Source organism: Homarus americanus, unplaced genomic scaffold (genome assembly GCF_018991925.1).
Source record: "Homarus americanus isolate GMGI-L3 unplaced genomic scaffold, GMGI_Hamer_2.0 scaffold31037, whole genome shotgun sequence".
In the NCBI taxonomy this organism is placed as follows: domain Eukaryota; kingdom Metazoa; phylum Arthropoda; class Malacostraca; order Decapoda; family Nephropidae; genus Homarus; species Homarus americanus.
Window position 1 is genome coordinate 3,041,436 of NW_024722227.1, and position 18,158 is coordinate 3,059,593.

The 18,158-nt window shown below is 37.2% G+C and overlaps 1 protein-coding gene across 5 annotated transcripts in view; it reads left to right on the forward strand.

The window, feature by feature from the left end:
- The window catches only part of LOC121862292 (cytoplasmic FMR1-interacting protein-like), a 102,180-nt gene extending 88,513 nt beyond the window's left edge, over positions 1-13,667 (forward strand). For all 5 annotated transcript variants that reach the window (XM_042360425.1, XM_042360424.1, XM_042360426.1 and 2 more), the window contains 8 exons: positions 1-107; positions 433-624; positions 1,553-1,756; positions 4,485-4,579; positions 5,034-5,105; positions 5,329-5,495; positions 7,388-7,535; positions 9,138-13,667. The exon at positions 1-107 is cut by the window's left edge and continues 27 nt beyond it. In XM_042360425.1, the coding sequence (XP_042216359.1) occupies positions 1-107; positions 433-624; positions 1,553-1,756; positions 4,485-4,579; positions 5,034-5,105; positions 5,329-5,495; positions 7,388-7,535; positions 9,138-9,329 (1,177 nt within the window). In that variant the 3' untranslated portion in view covers positions 9,330-13,667. The remainder of the gene's footprint in view (positions 108-432; positions 625-1,552; positions 1,757-4,484; positions 4,580-5,033; positions 5,106-5,328; positions 5,496-7,387; positions 7,536-9,137) is intronic.
- Positions 13,668-18,158: the final 4,491 nt, after the last annotated feature.

Below are 18,158 nucleotides of genomic sequence, written 5' to 3' on the forward strand. Positions count from 1 at the left end.
TGCTCAGGCTGTACAAAGAGATAAACCCCCAAATGTTGCTCCCTACATGGTGTGGGGAAGCAAAGCACTAAATGTTGCCTACACTACTATATACTCACAGTACTCTGGTAAGATCCTTTCTCTGGAATACTCTCTATCACTTGTTTATTTAAAGTAAAATGAAATAAAAAAAAATGTGTTAAATCCCTGAGAGCTGCAAAGCACTTAAAGCGTAGAACTTCATCTGTAGTAGTACATGTATTTCCTTCATGGATCAGAGCCATGATGACTTTTACCAGAAGACATATTTGTGATCTCATGATTGTTTATAAGTGAACTTTTCTCCTGTCATGGTACAAATTTTGTTTTTGTCCTATGTACACATATATTATAATGATTTTTTTGGTTAGTTGAATTTAAGTAATATATTTATTTTATTCATGATATTTACAGGTTTCCTTGGGCCACCACACTTGCGGTCTATTGTGCGTGTTTTAGGATACCAGGGCATTGCTGTTGTGATGCAGGAGCTGCTTGAGATCATTCATTCTCTCATTCAGGGGAATATTCTTCAGTTCACTAAAACACTTCTTCAAGCTATGCCAAAGCAGTGCAAGCTTCCCAGATATGACTATGGATCTCCAGGTACAGTATAGTTTTTTATGATTATAGGTTTTTTGAGATATACCCTGCAAGAATCTACCTTGTTCATGGAATTTGGTTCTAATGTAAGATTGCATTGTTCTTTTAGGCCAATGTCAATAGCTGCTTTATAGTTTCTTGTTTAGCTGATAAGGCTTCAGCTCCAACCCTGGTCTGGCTATGCTTCAAAATTAAGTGAGTCAACAGGTATACTAGATATTAATCTAGAAGCTAGTTCACTTTCATCTTGGACTCCTTGTAGGTATAAATAGAGACTTCACTCTCTAACTAGTATTTCTCCTGACATCAACCTACTGTCAACACTTGTTGTATTTGCTATTTATGTTGGGACAGTGTTCATGTCAGGCTTTGCAGGCATGTTTTTGTGTAACAAGTTTTTTATTAGTGTTAAATGATAGGTACCTTGTTTTGATGTATCTTTTATTAGAGCATAAAACTTCAGTGTGGTCTTCTTGATTTGCATTTGTCGCAAAAGGTGTTGTTAATGACGTAAACGGGTTAAGAGATGAAAGATTTTAAGGCACAGTCACAGGTTTGGAGTCCCAGGAAAATTCTGTGGTGAATGACTGAGTGTAACAGTGGGTATGAGTGTTAGTAAACTGTGTACTGTACTTATCTCTTACATAATAGTTATCTATATTCACTAGAAACTTTTGATGTATGCACTAAGTTAATGAAAATATGTTTAACTGTGATTGATATTTTGCTATTAAAACAAGAACACAGTCAATAGTATAAAGGGCATGAGGTTGATACAGTACAGGCATTAAGATGAAGATTCACCTAAATTATAATATTATTTTGAGGATTTTAATTATGGAGGTTTGTCTTTGAATTTTTTTATGTTATTTACATCACTGAAGTTGTCATCCCATGAAACAACATTTTTCAAAGAAACTTATTCCTACAGGTGTCTTGGGTTACTACCATGCACAGCTCAACGATATTGTACAGTACCCAGATGCAAGAGCTGACCTTTTCCACCATTTTCGGGAATTGGGCAATGCACTGCTCTTCTGTCTGTTAATAGAACAATCATTGACACTGGAGGAAGTATGTGATCTTCTTCAGGCAGCACCCTTCCAAAATATTTTGCCCAGGCCATTTTGCAAAGGTGAGTTCTAAGCAGTCATTGTGAAAAACCTTGAAGACAAGAATTTATGAAATATTTTCTTTTAATTTTTTTCTGAAGATATAAAGAATCAATATGAGCTGTAATCAAGGATTTTTGGTGAGTACAGTAGACCCTTACCATTCGTGAGGGATAGGTTCCAAGAAATGGCATGAATAGGCAAAACTGTGAATAGCAACTTATACTACCTTAGTGCACTACTGTATACTTATACAGTACCAAACAACCGACCAGCCGTGGCAGCACTCATCCCCTCTCTTAACTTGTCTAGTGACAAAACTTTCTTTGTCAGGGTCATCACTGACTTCTGCCTTTTACATTTCACTCCACTAGCATCATTAGCACTGACACTAGGCAGTCTCTTAGGGGCCATTTCACACAGAAACACTGATGTTTTGAGAGTACAACACGAGATGCTGCATGGAGTGACTCGTGCTGCGGGAAAAGGCTTGCAAGCTAGCCATCATAGCTACCATCTGCTTACTGTGAATTGTCGAAATCATGAATGGCAAGGGTCTACTGTTCATTTTTTTTTTGAGGTGGGTAATGAATCAGTCTTTATACTCACTGAAATCCCCTGATCAGTTAAATTCATAAGTGCTAGCTTAACTTCTCAATAACGCACTTTTATTGTGAAAGAGAGTGAGCTGACATTGTACAAGTTGGATCTCGCTAATCCGGGAAGTTTGGGACCAGACCGGTTCCAGATTAATGAAAATTCCAAACCATCGAAGCCGAGGTTAAAGAAAGGCAAAATAATGCATAAAGTGTACTATTACTGGTACCAATGCAACTTACATCAGCATAAATCTAGCCCAGACTTACTGGACCTCTTTATGACAAAGTGTTAGTGCTATGGTACAAGTGTACTGTACACTGGACCCTTCCTTTATGCCATTCACTGTAGGGGCATTTGCATATACAGTATGTACAGAACTAAACAAAGAGTTTATTTGAAATACTCTGTAACATTCAACATCATAAAATTCTGACCACTGGGGTTAGTTATACAGACCTTTCCCTGTGAAAAAAAAAAACATAATTTTGAGCAACATATCTGTACTCAAATGTACTTAGCTAAAAGACTAAAAAATTTATCTCTTGTGCAAACTATGAGGTGTTTATACTCAAATTAATCACAGTGCAAGTTATATTCTGCTAAGTTTAGTCTGTGACATTTTGTAAGATAAAAACTATAAGCCTAAAACTACCTTCATCCCATTAATCATTATCACCCACTGCCATCTGCTTCCCCTGTGGGCTGGGAGGAGGGGGAGGTGGGGTGTTGACAGCCAGGAGCCAGGGTGGTGCGTAGTTATCAGTTAAGGGGTCAAGAGGGACTCGGGTTTATAAAAGACAGGTAGTTTAAGTTTTTTGCTTATAAAATGTCACTGACTTAACTTCGCAGAATATAACTTGTATTGCTGGAATTCTTGCATGGTGGTGATTAATTTGAGTATTAGCATTCCATAGTTTGCACTAGACATAAAATTTTTAGTAATTAACTTAGTACATTTGAGTACAGGTTGTGATACTTGTAATGATTTTTCCACAACTTTTATAGCATTTCTGTTGACTTTTAGTAGTTGTGGAACATATCCTAATTTTTCCCATAAAATTAAGTATTCACTATATGCATCCCGTACCATCAAAGCTGCCTGACTATCAAGTCCTGGATTAGCGGGGTCCAACCTGTATTGCAATTAGAATAGATGAAATATTTTAAAGAATTCTTAAAAGTTATTTAATAAGAAAGTTCTCAGAAAATACCTTTAAAGCCTTAGATAATCTCACAATTCTCTTAGTAATCAAGAAATGAAAGCGAAGTTTGATCCTAAAAACACTGAAATACCAACAAAGAGTTTTATACTAAAGGGGATGCCATATTAGTACTAAGTGATGTGATCACTTTGAATCATGGATAAGATTAAGTCATTTTGAACGTTTATCTCAGAAATAAATAACAGGGCTTGGAAATCATGTAAAGGAGCTTCTTTATGTTTCAAACTTCAAGGAATGTTTTTCCCTGATATTGAAAAAAGGCTTCTTTTTCTTTCCAGTCACAAGTAGAGAAAGGAAGTAACTAGGAGTTGATTAACTTCCTAATTGTTGTTAACCATTACTATAGTATCCTTTTTATCTTCTTTTTTAACCACCAACTCAACTTCCAGTTCCTCCTGAGATTCATCTACCTTCTGTATCATAGGGTTGTTTGTGAGTTGTAGACCATAATTGAGGGATTGATTCTGAAATATCTTTTTACTTTCAAAAGCAGTTGAACAATTCAGTTTTCCTGCCCACCTCTCTCTGGTGTGGTCTGGGAGCAGCTATAGCTAAGAGCTAAGGCTCTGTCCAGAAGCTGATAAGGACATCCCATTTTCTATAATCAAGATAGACAGAAAATGGTCTGAAGAGTGACTATATAAAACTTGTTTGGTCTTTCTTGCCTTGAATGGCAACATCCAAATGAAAGAACCTTTTCTCTCTGGAAATTGAGAGATCCAGGTGTGGTTGGAAACGCATCTACATTTTTAGCTTCTGCTACTGTGCCTTGGATCTTTATAAGATGGCTTTGTCGTGTGGAAACAGTGTGTTGAATGTCATGGACACCTACAGGCACCTATAGATTCAAACTTTTTTCTTTAACCTGCACCTATTGATAAATATAAAATTGTATGTGAAAGTTGGTTTACTTAACACTACTTTACAGAGGGGGAGAAACCAGAAACCAAACAAAAGCGACTAGAAGCCAAATATGCTCCTCTTCAGATTGTGGCCAACATTGAAAGACTTGGAACTGCAAAGGTGAGTGAGTGAGAGTGAAAAATGTTATTATGTAATAACCAACATTTTCAGCTCTGTATTTGAATAATTTGTTTTTCGTAAATATAATTGTTTTACCTATTTAAGTGAGACCAATCAATCAATCAAAGTACCATTCTCATATATATGAAGACATCCAGAATGTGTTGAATTACCACGATAAAAAAATTATGACAACAAGGAAATGCTCAAAATATTTTCCCTTTCTCCACTTTACTTCATCTTTTCCCATAATACTGTATATCCCATCCTTCATTTTTAATTGTGATATCCATGTGTTTCTCTGCTGTCATATCCTATTCCATTTCTTTCTTTCAAATGATAAAAAAATGTGTGGTCTCCAGTATTGTCTTCCCAAATATAACTTGAGAATAGCAAAAATGCATTTATATATGCTGCTATTTTTTTCTTAATGTGTGATTACTTTGTGTTGCAGCAAGCAATGATTGCCAGAGAGGGAGATTTGTTGACGAGAGAGAGGTTATGCTGTGGCCTCTCTATTTTTGAGGTAAGGACAGTAAATTCTGTTGAGTACAGGTATGCCTAAATGCAAGGCTAGACTTTTAGAATTAGATACAGTATTGGAATTTGACTATCAGACCTTTCTAATGTGTGTTTGTTCTTGATACATAACAGTCTAGTTCTCAGGAAAATAGCTGAAGGACAATTAAAATGGATTTTTTTTTTTAAATTTCATTGAAGAAATTTGTTTAATTTTATTATACTTCCAGGTTATTCTAACTAGAATTCAAGCTTTCTTGGAAGATCCTATATGGCATGGATCCCCTCCTGCTAATGGTGTAATGAACGTGGATGAATGTACAGAGTTCCATCGGTTGTGGTCTGCTCTCCAGTTTGTCATGTGTATTCCTGTTGGAACTAACAACTTCACTGTCGAGTAAGGAGGAAATTTTGTGTGCTGTACATAAATTTTAAATATTGCTGTGAGCATTTTACAGTGACAGAAGTGATTGGAGTATGTTTTTATTTAGTTGCCCACATGTTTTTTAAAATATTTAGGATGAAGATAAAAGAATTCTATAAGTATTCAGCAGTATATTTAATTATTTATTTTTAATACTTTATTGATATAGAATATAAAGGTTATGTATGAACTTCTTTCAGGATTGAAATAGCTTAAACATGTCATGTTAATTAAGTTAAAACTTCATGTGGATATAAAATTGATATTTCGTGTTTATGGTCTAGGTCCTTTCATTAAGCATCTTGTGTATTACCCACTAGGACAGTGGGTTAGAAAAACTTATAAACCTTTGACATGAGATGTTGAAACGAACCAGTTGAATATACTGTACTTTCCCACCTGTTGCAACCATAGCCATTGAAAAGGGGCATTAAATAAACCATAATGCTTAAGGTTGGAGACTAACAAGTTGTGATGTCACACTAGCATGTGCACACCTCACCTACCACTTGGACAGGTTGGCTATTTTAAAATTCTTATCATCATATCATCAATCCATTCAGTTATGGCCATTGTTCAGAGCTATGCAGATGTCTTCTTGCTTGCCCTGTTTCCGAGAAGGAGCATATTGCATCTTGCCTAACTTTCTAAGCTCTTGAACTTTAACCTCCCCAAGGAAAGTCATGTCAGACTGACTGTTCATCTACAGTATTTAGAAATAAGTACTGTACATCCTCATTGGCAATGAGATTGAACTCAGCCACACAGTTACTGGAATTTTTACAGTAAAAATGAATTTTTTTGTACTCTTACATCATTTGGAATTGTTTATATACGTCAGGATTCATCTCACTCTGTGCTGTGGGTAACCAATCAAAGTGACTGGACTGTGGTCTATTCTGTTATTTTCAATGGATATTTTATGCTGGCCAGACTCTAGCATGTTTATTGGCAAGGTAACATTGCAGGATGAGTGTTATTTCAACAATTCTTATGGTTCAGGTGGTGTTACATTTACCAAGCTTGTTTATGAGGAGAATCAATGTAATTCACATCTTTGGATTGATAAGGCCTGTACATTACACTGTATTTTCTCCTAGGAAACAGTGTGTGCTGTTTTGCATTTGAACAACAATTGTGGAAGGACCCTTCAGGGGTCCTGATAACTGGTCCTCTCTGTTGAGTTGTTAGTGAGAGTAGTGTGGGCTCTCCCCTTTTCTCATAATCTTGACTACATCATCCACCAAAACACACATCTATTCAGCATGTAAGACCAACACAAGGCTCCTCTCAGATAACACCCAGGAGGTTAAATAAAAGTTTCATTACAGTCTTTTACATTGTTCTCAATGGTACAAAATAAACCTGGGCTCATTTCAATAACAGTTTGATAAATGCGTAGCTAGTTTGCTACTCCTGTCTTGGGGAGCTACTACGTTTATTTGATTTATGATTTATTAGTTATATAAAAGGGAACTCTTCATTTTACACTAGAACAGTTTCAATCTGCTTTGGTCCTCTGGGTTGTTCACCACTTGAATTCGATTGGGTTAAGTTCTTGGTCCTTTTCAGCCAGTTGCAGTTGTGGGGGATTCTCCACTCTGGTTGGGTTAGAGAACTGTGACAAGAGAAATTTTACAAAAGTTTAAGGTTGCCTCATCATTGGTACACAAACAGGAAAAAAAGAAGGATTTAGGAAAAGACAGAGGCATGAGTGGGAAAAACTAATGAAACATAATGTGCATTTCTGTATACTGTATTGTTACCTGAAGTCCTGCAAAATATGTTTATATCCATAATTTGTTTAATTAAGCTTAATGATGTTGGGTATTGTTTTGTGTGCTATTACACTTGTATTTATACAGGCAACTATTTGGTGAGGGTCTGAACTGGGCTGGCTGCTGCATGATTGTTCTTTTGAGTCAACAACGAAGATTTGAGGCTCTTGATTTTTGCTACCACATCCTTCGTGTGCAGAAAGTAGATGGCAAGGATGAACCAATCAAGGGAATTGTAAGTAGTTTATCTTTTCTTCGTTTTGGTGTAGCTTAGCTCCATGTAATTTGGCTAAGATGTTGTTTGTAATATTTGTTTCTATAACCTTAGCCTGTCTAGAAGGAATACTATGCTTGTTGTATACTCAGGCTTAGGAGCCTAAATAAGCCCTAAAATATGACAGTTGGGTCAATAATCCAGAGATTAGCCCTTTACCGAGTAGCAACTCTGGTCCTTCAAAAGAGGTAAGTAAGAAATCACAGTTGCTTACAAGTACAGTAAATTCCAATCCCATATTGGCTACATTTTATGTGAGGAGGAAGAGAAGGAAGTTGAGTGATATTTTCTCAACTCAAGGTCCTCAAAAAGGGTAAATAGCTGCCTGAAAAACCTGGAAAATGCCTGGAATTTGGTTGTATGCCTGGAAAAAGTTCATTCTGAGGATGATTTTTGAGAAATACACAGGAAAATAATCAACACTGATAAAACTTTTATCAGAATTAGATGACAGAATATAGATATATACCCATAGTTTCACTACTGTTTTCATTAACAATTATCACTATGTTCTTTGGTTTGTGTGTTATGTTTCCTGCACAGGATTGAAATATGGTTCCTTTCAGGGGACCAATAAAAAAAATAATTTTTTTTGTTTAGTTCACACCATAATTGTCTAAATGCCTTAATACTTGCCTGGAAAATAATGAAAAATGGCCTGGAAAATCTGGAAAATTCCTAGAATTTGATTTCTGTTATCTGTTATTCATCCTGTCAAAGTCAGCAGGGCCCTTGATTTTACTATCTTGATAAGAAGGATGAGTGGAAGAGGCAGTGAGAATGAAATCTTTGTAAATCAACAGTTGGGTTTGATCAAGTAGGAGTTGGAAGTTTAGGACAACTCCAGCAGTAAGATAACTAGCCAGGATGAGGAAGTAACCCATCTCAAGTGTGGTAACCCAAACATGTGTTACTTCACCCATGTAGTGTGGTAACGTATGCTCAGATTAAATTTCCTATCCTCAGGAGGATTAATTGGGATTGAATACTTTACCCATGGATGAGATGTGGTCATGCTGTCCTGTTCCATCTACCTGTAATTGCTTTTATGCTACAGGTCATGTAGTTAAGTGATTCTTTACTGATTGACCATGTTTTAGCCAGATGAAATTTGGCTTTTATCTGGTGCCAATACTATGCATACAATATATGAAGAATGCCATTCATAGATACATGGATAAAAGAATAGTAAGATGGTATGGACATGTGGAACAAATATTTAGTAGTAATAATGCAAATGTGCAATAATGTATTTGAAGGTAAGAAACAGAGGTAAATAATGTAAGAAATAGATTGAGTCAGTAACCCAATTTGTTAAAAACATGTCTCCATTGTATATGAGAAGAATAGCAAGAAACCTTGCCTAGTGCTGAGTAATTCTTTGAAAATAGAACTACTGTGTGAGCAGAGATGAATCTCACTGGCAGTAGATTTTATTATTTTTTGTGAGGTTAAATGTGCAGACTAGTCCATCCTGTATAGCTAGAGATGGATAAAGGATATTGAGTAGTTAACATTTTTGTGAATTCACTAATATTTATTACTTCTCTTCTCCCTCTGCAGCAACTGAAAAGGATGTGCGATCGCATCAGACGGTTCCAAGTACTCAACTCGCAGATTTTTGCAGTCCTCAATAAATATTTGAAAACAAGTGACCCTGATAATCTGCCTGTGGAACATGTTCGCTGTTTCCAGCCACCAATACACCAGAGTCTAGCCAACCAAACATATCAGCGACCAGACCACTTGCGCTGAGGAGATTTCAACCCTTTCTAACATTTAAACTTTATTGTACTGTGTAGAAGATTCTTCTCATTATTTCTCTCCATTTATCTTACCTGTTGCTTTACATCTTCATTTGGTGATTTCATTCTGTAAATTTGAATTTTAACATCTACTATATTGGTGTGCAAGAATTTTTATTTGGTTTTAGGCAAGATGTCAAGTTAGTTTTGATGTTTCCTAAAGCTGTATCATATGTGTTCAACATTAAATCTAAATAACACAAGCTTAAGAAAAGAATGTCGCAAGATTTAGGTTCAGTATAAATATTGATAACATTTTATATGAAATGTTGGGTTCTTGAACATTGGTTTAACATGCTTGTATATATACAGGTTGGGTATCCTTTATCCAAAATGCTTGGGGCCTTAAGGATCTCGTATTTTGGATTACCTATATCCTGTATACAGAACCTGTACCGGGTATAATGCAGTAGCTCACCCAGCAGGGATGAGGCCCAAGTCTATGCACAAAATTCATTTATGTTTCATATACAGTATATAGATACATATATTCTGCAGGTAGTTTTATGAAATATAATTTAATCATTTTGGGTATAAAATATATGATAAGATGTACACTAAAGACCCAGAAAGGTAAGTAATCACTGCCAGCTGTTTGGCATTGCCATGACACCTGACTCTGATGTGCTAAGCAGCCTGTGTCTTACCTTTATTCATTACACATACATACTTACTCTCATGAAAATTATGATATATGCCGTATTCAGTGTATTATCTACCATAAATTTAATGAAATAGACTTTCGGATTTCAGGGTATTTGGACTTAAGAATTTCGGATAAGGGATACGCAACCTCTACACAATATTTTGGCATTCCTTAGCCAAATTTTATTTCATTGTTTATGCATATTCAGTAGAATATTTATTTACTCCATACAAACTGAATATTACATGCTTATTTGATTATCTTTCCAGTTGCTTAGATTTTTCTTTTTAGTGGTCTGCATCTTATTATTATTATAGGAATAAAATAAACCTCTTTACCCTTGTAGATGAAGTTTGGAACAGTGTCTAAGTAAGCTATTGAACTAAGTGAAGCTCCATGCTCACTGTAGGTTTGAATTCCATTTGCTGGCCCAGCCATAGCAACATGTGCAAATCTTGCTCAAGCTTATTTTCTATTTTGAATTTAATTTTTTGCTTCATGAAACAGTTTTGTTCTGTGGTGTCTTGATGGTTTGTTAATGCACTTATTTGTGTGAGTTCAAGTTGTGAAGTATATCATAGAAGAAATTAGTTAACACCATTAAGCTTTTCATGATGGAATTCTAGTTATCAGGTTATTGTTGAGAAATTAAAGAAAATATTATTTGGATATTTCTTTGAAATATATATATACTATATACAGTACAGTATATATTTTTTAAATCATCTAATGGTAAATAAGTTCAGTGAAATTTGTATCATGGTTTAAGTACAGTATGTGTTATTTATTATTTGGAAAAGAAATATATAGACTAGGAAGGAACTTTGTTTTTATGCATGATGAATCATATTTTCCCCTTTAATTTGGAATTGGAATCTTTAAGAAAGTCTTGGTAACAACATACCATTAGTGCTTAATAGTTTGAAATTCATTTGAGGCTGATTAAAACCAAGGAAAAGCTCCATGATCTGTGGAGTTATGAAGTTCATGGGTAAATGGGTCTATAGGAGACAATATTCTTATATTATAATTACATAGCTAAATACTGAGCACTGTTGAGGTATTTTCTTTGTGGTGCTTTTTATACAGTCAAATGGACAGGGATTTTGTATTAATGAAGGAGCAGTACAGCAAGTGAACACCACTGAGTAAAAGTTGTTAATAAAATAAAACCATTTGATATCTATTATACCACGCAACGTTTAATAGCATTATGAGTGATGCATGCTGATACTGAATTCCATCAGGATTATTCTTTATTTTAATGCTTTGATAATTACTTTATAGTTATTTTTACACTGTACTGTATATCCCCCCAAAATTTTGCTGGTAAGAGGTGGAACATATTGTAAATATTCTAAAAAAAAAATAAATTTCTGTAACTTTTATTGACATAGTTATTATGCACTGTAAGGTAAAATACATCAATGTATATAATTTTGTGAAGAGATAAAATGAAAACACACGACCAAGAAAGTGTATATAGAGAAGTTGTTGACATAGGAGAATCATATAAGATAGATAAATTGGTACTGTACCAGTAGGCAGTTTATTCATAAGAAAATAAATTAAATGTTGTGTAAACATAATTCATTATTGGTAACATCTGGATTAGGACTAATATTTCGTAAGAGTTATCATTTTTATAGAGCATTAGTTTGCAACTCGGTGGAATGGTAAGTGATCACCTCTATCATACAGAACTTAATTGTCCACTTTTAATCCACAAAGAAATGGTGATATTATCATCACCAGCTTTGTGGTAATGTTTACTAAAAATTAATCAGATGAGTAGGGTGAGAATATGTATGATTTGCTAACGAATTGATATTTGGTTTTAGAAAATGGCTACAGGGTTTCTTATTGTATAGTTCAGGGTTAATTGTCATCAAATTATTCATCTTTTCAAGGTCTTGAAAAATTGTTTTAACATTCTGATAAACTGATTCCAGTTCCAAGCGACTCATGTATATACCCTTCAAAGCCTAAGGCTTCAAAACCCAGGTAATGCTGAATGTGGTGCTGATACTAATCTGAAAATCACCCACTCACTCATTGTTAGCCAATAGCTATCGCATTCTCATTGACACAGCTCCTTTTCACCTCCACATTTGTCACCTGCTTGTGGAGATAGGCATTCTGGAGACTGTATTCACCTAACTTGTGGAAATCATCAAAAACCACCTTGAAATCAGCTTCCTTGGGCTTTTCTCAGGCTTTATCTACATAGCTTTTTAGTTACAAACAGATAAGTAAGTATACCATTCGATGGAGAATTGATCAGAGAATATCAGAATACCAATATCTTAAACTCGCATTATTGGCACTTACACCTCTCCTCAGATGAATCTTCTGTTATAGACAAGAAAGATGATGATAACTTGAGAATTTAGTTATTGTTGTGCAAATATGTTGACAGACATTATTTTTATCCAATGTAGTTTTTATTTTAGGTTCTCTGTCCATCATATATTTAAGTGTAATAACATATATGCTTTTTCCGAAGTTTTATATTCACAGATTTGCCTTATTGAGTTTCAGTATATTTGAATGATTTTCATCATGTTTTGATGCCTTATAACATGTGGGAACTTGCATTGCAGTATTTTATGGTTGACGTAATGTGGAATCTTCCAGGAACATTAAGTCAACTTCAGATGTTAAACACTGTTGAAAGAATATCCAACATGTTTTGTCAAGAATTCTGCACCTTGATATGGCTGTCACATAGTGAAACATGACCACTTCTGCTGAAAAGAATGTGTTCCGTGGACTAGAGCTGCCTCAACAAGAATATGTAATTCAGAAGTTAAAAGAAGGGAATAGCAAATGACACAAAGGGTACAGGAAGGGAAACAAATATAATATAGAGTGAAAAAGTCAATTAGATGTTTGTGTGTAGGTAGAGAAACAGTGAGACTACTAAGTGATGCTGCATTCTGTAGATGATCCAAGAAGCAGCAATAGGACAAAGGGCCTCCATTATTTTAATTCACACAGTAGTGCTTTAATGGCTGACTGAAACCAATTGGTTGATAAGAAAAGTGAACAACTTCTCTATTCGTCAGGTATTTTCTTCATAGAATCCTGTAAATAAACTGGGATATGTTTTGAGCACCCATGTAGCATCACAAATAAGTTTTTTGAAAACTAATATTTCAGTTTTTATGTTTTACCAAGAAGGACTTAAGTCACTTTATAGCTTTTGTTGTATAATATAATTTTTTACAAATTGTTGTCAGAAAAATGACATAAAAGTGTTGATTTATATTTAGTTTCGGAGATATTTGAGAAAGAAGCAACATTTTGTTCCTCATAAGACAGACACATTAGTCCTTGTCTGTGATCTTGTGAAATGCATGATAATTGTATCAATAAATATCAATGCATAGAGAGTGAGTTATTATTGTAATGCCAGTAGCAGCAACTTAATAAAAAAAAGGTATTCAAATCCTTCATCATTTTCAGGATATAACTACGCTTGTAAAATTTTTATTTTTCTTTACCGTAATTTCTTAATGTAACGTACCAGTTAAATTTTCTCTCGCTGTTTTTCTCAAAATAGGATAAACTATAAATAATACTCCCTGGAGAATACCTGTACACTCTTACACTTTTTATCAATAAACCAACTTATATAAATCACATTGTGTTGATTCATCCCCCAAAAAGTAAATTGGTACAGTAATAACATACTGTAAGAGATTGATAGCCTATTGGAAGTGCAAGAAATATTTTACTGGTGCTAAATACCCAACAATAAAGTACTGCTGATCAAAATATAAAAGAATGTTAATTATTCCTGTATCAAAACAATGAATTAACTTGTACATGTACTATCATACCTGAAGGAGTGCTGCTTATGAGTGGATGCAGTGCTCTCCTCCTGGCTCGAGGGTCGGTGGTTCGGTTCCCAAGCACTCCCAAGTTCACCCAGCTGTAAATGGATACCTAAGTGTACAACTTGGGGAAGTGCAATACCGGCCATGCTTCCTCCTTGTGTACTGAAGGCTTAGTATACAGTGTGCTGTATCCACACTGTTCCAAAATGGCAGTCATGCCTTTGAGACCCACTTTCACTTTCATCACACCTTGATCTCGAAATACTGTTTATACCGATAGTTATTTTTAGTTAACATGTAATAAGTGTCTCAGTGGATGTAAAGTATCAGTCCTGTGTTAAAAATATTGTACATTTATTATGTCTGTCTTCTTATCATTACATAACCAATATTTATATTAGTTTCTTAATATTGTTAGGGACAGGTGTTTGAATGATTATGGTAGGGGACAAGTGTGTGAGTGTTGGTTGAGGTAGAGGACATGTGATTGTGGTAAGAGACAGGTTTTTGAGTGGTGATTATGGTAGGGGACAGGTGTGTGTGTGTGTGTGTGTGTGAGTGGTGTTTGTGGTAAGGGACAGGTGTGTGAAAGTTGGTTGTGGTCGGAAATATATGTGCGAGTGTTGATTGTGGTTGGAAAGGTGAGTGATTGTTGGTTGTGGTTGGAAAGGTGAGTGAGTGTTGGTTGTGGTTGGAGACAAATGTGTTAGTGATGGTTGTAGTCAGACAGGTGTGTGAGCAGTATTCACAGGTGGCAGTGATCATTAGCCTCCAGGTGAACAACCCCAACAGCAGGTGTGCCATCATGACTCACCTTAACTGCCTTGTTGTGTATTTATTACACCAACACTTTCACTCTGTTTATGTATAAGCTCCTTATGTTGATGTTAAACTCACTGTGCACTTCATATTCCACCGAGGTTACTGTCATGGTAGTTGCATCAATAATATAAAAAACTTCTGTTTAAAGTCTTAAACAATTCTTGCCCACACGCTGGTCTTAAGGATTGACTGTTTCATAAATGGAAGGTATGCAAATTATCAAGGTGACGTGTGTTTTATTTTACTATTTTACCAACTGACGAAGTGAAAGTGGGCGAGTGCAGTGATGGCCACGCTGCCTCCAGTCGTATCGGAAAAAAGGAGCTTAAACTACAGTGAGATGTATGTACACTTCTCCTAACTAATGCCTCCTGCTACTTACTCTTACTGACACCTCTTAATAACACCTCCTAGTACTGCCTCTTACTAACACCTCCTAGTACTGCCTCTAACTAACACCTCCTAGTACCGCCTCTTAATAACACCTCCTAGTACTGCCTCTTACTAACACCTCCTAGTACTGCCTCTTAATAACACCTCCTAGTACTGCTTCTTAATAACACCTAGTACCGCCTCTTAATAACACCTCCTAGTACTGCCTCTTAATAACACCTCCTAGTACTGCTTCTTAATAACACCTCCTGGTACTGCTTCTTAATAACACCTCCTAGTACTGCCTCTAACTAACACCTCCTAGTACTGCCTCTTAATAACACCTAATACTGCCTCTTACTAACACCTCCTAGTACTGCCTCTAGTAACACCTCCTAGTACTGCCTCTTAATAACACCTCCTAGTACTGCCTCTTAACCTCCTAGTACTGCCTCTTACTAACACCTCCTAGTACTGCCTCTAACTAACACCTCCTAGTACCGCCTCTTAATAACACCTCCTAGTACTGCCTCTTACTAACACCTCCTAGTGCCTCTAGTAACACCTCCTGGTACTGCTTAATAACACCTCCTAGTACTGCCTCTTAGTAACACCTCCTAGTACTGCCTCTTACTAACACCTCCTAGTACTGCCTCTTAATAACACCTCCTAGTACTGCCTCTTAATAACACCTCCTAGTACTGCCTCTTACTAACACCTCCTAGTACTGCCTCTTAATAACACCTCCTAGTACTGCCTCTTACTAACACCTCCTAGTACTGCCTCTTAGTAACACCTCCTAGTACTGCCTCTTACTAACACCTCCTGGTACTGCTTCTTAATAACACCTCCTAGTACTGCCTCTTACTAACACCTCCTAGTACTGCCTCTTACTAACACCTCCTAGTACTGCCTCTTAATAACACCTTCTGGTACTGCTTCTTAATAACACCTCCTAGTACTGCTTCTTAATAACACCTCCTAGTACTGCCTCTTACTAACACCTCCTAGTACTGCCTCTTAATAACACCTCCTAGTACTGCCTCTTAATAACACCTCCTAGTACTGCCTCTTAACACTTCCTGGTACTGCCACTTACTAACACCTGGTATTACCTCTTAGAATGCCTCCTGGTACTGCCTCTTACTACTGGTTCTTGGTACTGCCTCTTACTAATACCTTCTGGTACTGTCTCTTACTAATGCTTCCTGATACTGCCTCTTACTAATGCCGCCTGGTACTGCCCCTTACTAACAGCTTATTGCCCTGCCTCTTACTAATGCCTCCTTGTACTGCTTCTTACTTATGCCTCCTTGTACTGCTTCTTACTTATGCCTCCTTGCACTGCCTCTTACTAATGCCTCCTTGTACTGCCTCTTACTAATGCTTACTGATACTGTCTCTTACTAATGCCTCCTGGTACTGCCTCTTAACAATGCCTCCTGGTATTGCCTACGTGACCCACTTTCACTTTCAAAAATGTAAAAAGTTCTAAATGTTTTTTTTTTAACGGGGAAATGGAAGACTGATTTTTCTCAGTGAATTTTTAGTACAGTACATTTATATCCTCGTCAAGAGACTTGTGACCCAGTCGTGAACATTATACATATAACATTAGTCTAAAAATAAATCCTTTGTTTGGTGTTAACGTGACGTGCTGTTGACCCAAAAAATTTATTTTCAAGAAATTATATTTATCTATTTTACACTTTTAAATTAGCCTAAATATTTACACACTACGCTACTCAACGCTCACCATACATGACCAAAGATCTTAACCCTTCAGTATGCTTCTCCAATCTTCTATGAAATCAGTTGACAATAATATTAAAGAGGGGCCTTCTTGGATGGGTCCCACTGGTCGGGAAGGTTGTGGACCCCAGGGCCGACCTTTGTGGGAAACAATATGAGACCATGGACGATAAATTTTGGAATATGAGGGCTGTCACTAATCACAAGTAAAATTTCGGAGCATATCGACCGCTACCTGCACAGACAGTTGTTTTAGCTACTGTACATCACAGAGAGTGGCTTGGCTCTGCAAGGGATGACCCAGGTGGAGTTGAGGCACTCTCTTCTGGGCACCCAGACCCAGTGAGTTCAGCTCTCACCACTAGCGGTGGAGAGGTTGGATTATTTTTTTGTTTATTTGCCCCCGAGGGGCTAGTTTATTGGGCACCCCCTTACATCCTGTGCATGGTGAAACGCAAAAGCGTTTACAGCGCCCATCTGGGAAGCATGCGTAGTTCATGCTTGCCTTTATGACTCGTGCATTAAAGGCGTAAAAGCCTGAAGGGTCATGGGTTTTGTCACCAAGTTACATAAAGTGACAATGATGAGTGCGTGGGTGGGGGGGAAAATTCCCGGTACAATTTATCTGTTTATGGCAAAGTGTGGCAGGTCCCTAATAATGTCAAGTGCCAGGCCTGTCTCTAGGAGGAGGGATATCTGGTCAGGGAGGGAAGAGGTGTTGGTAACAGGGTCATCAGTGGCTTATAAGTAAGGAGGGTGGGGGTGGAGGTGATATGTTGTGGTAGGACAGGTACAGTAGAGGTGGAGGGAGGCAATATTAAGGGACATACCGTTTAGTGTCGGCTTCAAGGGGGACGTCGAGAGGTTGGTAGGGGATATCCTTCTTGGCGTAGATACGTATTCCACGTGCATATCCTCATGGTGGTCCATCGATGCGGAGAACAGGAGTGGATGGGCTCCAGGTGTTTGCATGCCGGTAGGGGACGGGTAGCCGGGGATGGTGTCCTCGGGTCCAATATTGGGCCCTGGTGGAGACGGCCCAGAAACATGAGCAAGCGCAGTTTGTGGTGGGTGGACAGAATGAGGCACCGCGTGTTGTGGTGACAGGGCAGGACATGGCACTGGGGCAGCAGGGCACACCGGGGCAAGCTCGGTAGGTGCCACGCCAGCAGTGATGCCAGGTGGCGGTGGAGTAGGCCGTGAGCAAGAGGGGCACACAAGGGGGCTACTAGGTTGTGTCAAACCAGAAAAGGGAGGTGACTGGGTAGCAGCTGAAGGCAGGGGTAGTCGGTGTAGGTAGGAGATGGCGGTACAGAGTATATCAAAAGTTGGTAAATTCGTGGAA